At 41.8% G+C, this 5,419-nt stretch overlaps 1 protein-coding gene across 1 annotated transcript; it reads right to left on the bottom strand.

Annotated features, from left to right (window-relative positions):
• Window positions 1-721: 721 nt before the first annotated feature.
• Window positions 722-3,858, bottom strand: adamtsl7 (ADAMTS-like 7). The gene is made up of 6 exons (XM_010778064.1): window positions 3,642-3,858; window positions 2,775-2,904; window positions 2,473-2,648; window positions 2,243-2,351; window positions 1,144-1,326; window positions 722-747 (listed from the first exon to the last, which is right to left on the bottom strand). Exons 1-6 carry the CDS (start codon window positions 3,774-3,776, stop codon window positions 722-724), a joined length of 759 nt encoding a protein of 252 aa, XP_010776366.1. The 5' UTR covers window positions 3,777-3,858.
• Window positions 3,859-5,419: the final 1,561 nt, after the last annotated feature.

Below are 5,419 nucleotides of genomic sequence, written 5' to 3'. Positions count from 1 at the left end.
ACGCGTCCGTCCGTAGTCCATGAGACCCTTCACACAACTCTTTCTAAGGTCTGTTGACAAGGACGACTGGAGACACTGGGACGCGACTTGGTTTTTTGTTCCCTCTTCTCACGTGTTACGTCAGGACAGGACCGTATCACTCGCGCGTGTGTGTGTGTGTGTGTGTGTGTGTGCGTGTGTGCGTTGCCGTGTGTGTGTGTGTCGCGCTGCCGCATCTGCCGTGTGGCGCTTCTGTGCGTTCAGTGCGTCAGTGCGTGTGCAGTCTCTGTTTGTGTAGCACATCACAGAGAGCCGGACGTCCTGCTGTAAGCTCAGTGCTCACGCAATGGCAAATCGACAGTATATCTGGCAGAGAGCACTGGAGAAACCCACACCGCACACCAAACAGTACAGGAACCATTGAGTGTTGTCGAGATGACACCGAGCTAGATCGTCCCACATTCACATTCAATCGACACTCTAGACTATAAACAAAGGGCACCCTTTTTCGTTTTTCTCTAACGTCTTTAAATTTGCATCTTCACTTTCCTACTCCTTCTTTGTAATATATGATCACGTGGTGTTTAACCGAAATAAACGAAGACAAAGTTAATACTAGAGGTAAACTCCTCTTCCAACCATTTTAATTCCTGTAACTCGACCTTGAGACTTTTCTAGTACCGATTTACATTCAGAGTCACACATTTGGTGTATAAAAACACTGTCTGACGTTTGACGAGAACTAAAATGAGGGTGCAAACAAACACACTCCCGGACACACACACACACACACACACACACACACACACACACACACACACACACACACACACACACACACACACACACACACAGACACACACACAAAAAGACTAAGCAATAAATGTGTACACATTTTGCCAGAAATTAGGTCATTTCCATTAGAAACAAATAATGATACAAAGTATGTAGTTTGCGAGCAATCTCAGCCCATTAACAGGTACTGTTAATAGTTTAAGCTGTCATTAACTGTAAGTCTGTCATATTTGATATTCTAGCATCTTATTATCAGAAGAAGAATGTTCCATAGAACATGAGTATCATTCACAAAAGAGAGATAGAGATTTGGAAAGTTTTATTTAAATGTGTGGTCGCCCTTTCTTTGAAATACGTGTGTTTCCTCACCAGTCCCACAGGTAGTGCTGCACTCAGTCCGCCCACTGTTTGTCCAGGTGTAGGTGGGTTGGGGTTTCACGCTGGGCTCAGGGGGAATCTGGTAAGGATGGGGTTTCTCTTTGATGATGTCATTGTTAGTGACCTCACCTTGGTGCTCCTTCTCCCCTGGTTGGGTTGGGCCCACTGTCTCAGCTACAAGAGTAGAGACAGTTTGAGGTTGAAGCCCTAATTTGACAGGCAAGTAATGGACGAAAGGTCAACATAACGTTTTAAGAAGTTGAATAGATAGAAATAGGATATGATGCCTTAAATGAAATATAATATTGTTAAAGACCCAGTTTATCTATGATATCCAACACAGAGGATTTCAATAATTTTGCCAAATTAGAGCTTCTTCTCAAGTCTGTGCATGCAAGTGTGGTTGATTGATTGACATCTCCCTCACACTGCTGTTTGCATTGGTACACTGTTTTGGTTGGGTAAAGTTACTCCGTTATCGCTCTTATAATTAGATTAAGTGCATACTGTAGGGAGCAATTTTAGACATAGCCATGGAGTCTGGTGAGATCTTGTAATTCCGAGCATTAGTCCAGCATCAGCCAGAATAGAGGTCTAATCAGCAACAGTATAAACAGGGGGCTTAAAGCATAGGTGTTGTTTTTTGAGAACTCTTGTACTTAAATCAATATTTATCAGCATCAAAAGGCCTACATTAAATGTAGCAACATCTAAAATATACAGTATTTAATGAAGGTTTAATATTAGTTATTGAAATGAAATCAGGCTCAAGTAACTGATTCATATCTCAGTGTGCGGTAAAGAGCTCTGTGCCAGAACAACGTTTGGCTGCCTGCCTGTTTCAAATGGTATCTAAATCCTAATCAAATTTTCGAAAAGATAATTTTGCGGAAAATGATACATATTAGCGTTATCCTGAAATTTGAACTAAACAACCACACACTCTGCCCTGTTCATGCAGAAACAAATCTGTTCTGTGTTATGCTCCCTGAGGGGAAGCCAGAATATTCAGTATGAGGAATTGGACACTGTTGTTATTTAGGCTCACTCCAATATGGTTTTAAGTGTGTGTTTTAGTGTTTGCACTCACCCAAGGGCAGAATAGTAGCAGGTGTGGTCTGCTCAGGAGTGGGGGTTGTGCTTTGTAATGACACAATGTATTCATAGTATACTTTCGGACCTGGTTGCTGGTAGATTAACTGTGTGAAAGAGAAAGTGATGATGATGTATTGTACAGCATTGTAGTACAAGTAATTTTGTTTGTGTTAGTGCATTTGAATAACGGGCAGCTCTCATGGTGTGTTTTAGTTTGTGTCTCACATAAACATGCAGGTCTTCAGACAGTGGCCCGGGTGAAGTAATGGACTCTCCATTGCGAGAGCGGATTTCATTTGGCCGTTTGTACGTCAGCTCCGTTCCTACAACGGTGAAGATCCCCGGCCTGTCAATCACCCAGTTGCCGTTGATGATGGAGACACCACTTTGTGTCTGCAGAGCTGGAGGAAAACGCAATATTCATCCTACATTTTTTCATCAAAAATATGTCTTGTGTGTGTGTGTGTGTGTGTGTGTGTGTGTGTGTGTGTGTGTGTGTGTGTGTGTGTGTGTGTGTGTGTGTGTACCCAGGTAGTTTCGGCTCTTTATTGTCTCCTGTATGCTGATGTTGCATGCTCCTGCAGGAATCTCTGTTATTTTATGGTAGCCAACACGAAGGAAAGTCCTGGAGAAATTTCCCTTCACCACCTCAAAACCCTGCCAACACACATGTTCACACATTTTAGTGCACAAAAATCCACAGGTACAAACACTGTATGTGCCCACTCATCTGCAGACTCGCTGCATGCTAGCTCACCTCTACCAAGGTTTCACCATCACTGGCATGTGTTGGAATCATAGGTTGGAATAGTATAATCATAAATTCCGTTGGATGACATTGCACATTTTTCTCTCATTTTCACTAATCCATTTTACTTTAGTACCCCTCTTTCTGGAAATCCCTAAGCTCACTCAGTCCAGACCCACATTTGGTTGGAGTTGAAGCCTTGTTGGTCTCCCTCTCCCCTCCCCGTGTACAAATCTCTATTTTACTAGTTTAACTCTTATGTTGTTTTTCGTGTCATGTCTATCTGGTCCTTCTGGTTTTTATTGTTTTATTCACAACCCTGAAAAAACTGGATCTGTTAGTGATTAGTTATCCTTAGTGACAAAAACACAGATAATATAAAACATGTCATGTCATGCAGTTATTCCCCTGATTCTGATAAAGAATTTTAGCTGTGGTATGCATAAGCAAAACAACCTCAAATAAGCTTAAGTTGTATTGGGTAAAGTACAAAATGTCCTTCATAAATAAGAAAACAAGGATCTCACAAATAATATATTTTGCGCCAAAATTAACTTACAAAAGTATTAGAAAGCATAACATTGCACAACATTTTAGCTATGATAATAATTGTTATAGTTTTTCCATGGCCATCTTGATATCCTACCTTCAGAGGGAGTGGACTGGCTTTGGAATCCCAGGGAATAGCACTCGAGGGCGGGTAGAAAAGACAGATGAAGGGAAGGAGAAGCAGAGCTCGACCCTGCTGTAGGGGCAGGAGCTGCTGCCACAATCCAGCCATGGATAGACTGAGGGAGGAGGACACTCACACACACAGACATATGTTTAATGGGAGTGTGTGTGTGTGTGTTTGTGAGCTGGGGTTGGCTTGAGAGGTGGGAGGGAAAAAAGACAGCGTTTTGAGTGGTGTAAGGAGAAGTGTTGAGAGAAAGTGTTTGGAAATTGTATGCTTAAAAAAAAGTTGTTGCTAGTTTAAATCACACCCATTTTGCACCAAGAATGTCTTGACAGCTCATGATGAGTGTTTATGATTTGATGACAGACTCCTGTAGTGTATCCTCAAGCCAAAAACAATATCTCTTCCCATAAATTGTCATGCGAGAATATGAGGCTTTAGAAACACATCACTCTGGATAGACCTTCCTCTTGTTTTCACTGTAAAAGCCTTTTCTTGTTCAGAGATATGCCCTTTTTTCTTCGTTTCACTGCTGAGAGGAAAAATGTAACATAAAAATGTGTGTGTGTGTGTGTGTGTGTGTGTGTGTGTGTGTGTGTGTGTGTGTGTGTGTGTGTGTGTGTGTGTGTGTGTGTGTGTGGGTGTGTGTGGGTGGGTGTGTGATATCCAATGACAATAGCTAAATCCAAATGTAATTGCACCAAAATATGCAAAATATGATATATCTTTAGAGAATATTGTAGTAACCTGTATGTAAGTCTATGATTGTACATGTCACTGCCGATATGTTTGTTAAAGAGTTACTGTGTCTCAATGCTCGCAGTGTGTGTGTGTGTTTGTGTGTGCGTGTGTATGGTGTGTGTGTGTATAATCAGACATGGCAGCTATTAAGCTGTCACAGTGGAAAACTGAATTTGGCTCCCGTCTTGGACAGAGTTCACAGTATTCCCTGAAAGACTTTTGAGAATGCTTGTGTCATAGCTCAGTGACTGCTGGTTATTCACTGCAGGGGACCAGCGTCTTAGATCAGGCTGTCTGCCAGAAAGGGGGAGAATAAAAAAATAAAAGCAAGTGGATTTAGGTGCACAACTTTTTTGTAAGTTTATGGTATAAAGGTGTGTTGCAGGACATCTGTGTCCTCCTGTGTCTCAGGCCAAAGGGCCCGGGGCCAAACAGAGAGACAGACAAAGACAGAGGCATAAAGATAGAGACAGAGAGAGACAATACAGTGGCGTCATCTCTCTCCATACTGCTGCCAGTGTCCTCATGAGACTCCACAGAGCTCTGCAGGATAACATTCTGCTTGTCTTTCTCACTCCCGCTGCTTTCACAGGGTCCCGATTGAATAATCTTGTATCACGGACATCGTAGCGCTTTCTCCACAAATATGTGACTCATATATCTTTGTGGTTTTCACACACAAACATATGGACATTTAACACTCGCACAATCAGAATAAAAATGAGGTTCTTGGAAAAGTTGTGAAATTCTCAGTTTGGCAATTTCACACTACATTGTGAACAGCTGTGATGTCGTTCAGTTGCCAATATTCAAATATTTTGATCTGAAATGTCATGTTTCTGCTACTGCTGCTACAGGTAGGCAAAACACATTATCTGTGCTCCATCCCACTAAATTCCTCCACAATGCCACAATAAGTTGCGTTTGACATTTCAAGTCATTTCTGATATGTACAACTCTTTTTTGTTCTTAATCCCTGACAAAACGCAGTGGAAAATTAAAGAGCC

Source organism: Notothenia coriiceps, unplaced genomic scaffold (assembly GCF_000735185.1).
Source record: "Notothenia coriiceps isolate Sejong01 unplaced genomic scaffold, NC01 NC01_scaffold00018996, whole genome shotgun sequence".
In the NCBI taxonomy this organism is placed as follows: Eukaryota; Metazoa; Chordata; class Actinopteri; order Perciformes; family Nototheniidae; genus Notothenia; species Notothenia coriiceps.
This window is presented reverse-complemented; position numbering and strand designations above follow the sequence as displayed.

Coding starts and splice junctions, on each gene's coding strand:
- adamtsl7 (XM_010778064.1), bottom strand. CDS start 3,776: ATGGCTGGATTGTGGCAGCAGCTCCTGCCCCTACAGCAGGGTCGAGCT. Junction 2,649..2,774: donor AAAGAGCCGAAACTACCTGG/GTACACACACAC, acceptor GTTTTCCTCCAG/CTCTGCAGACACAAAGTGGT. Junction 748..1,143: donor CAGCACTACCTGTGGGACTG/GTGAGGAAACAC, acceptor TGTGTCCGGGAG/TGTGTTTGTTTGCACCCTCA.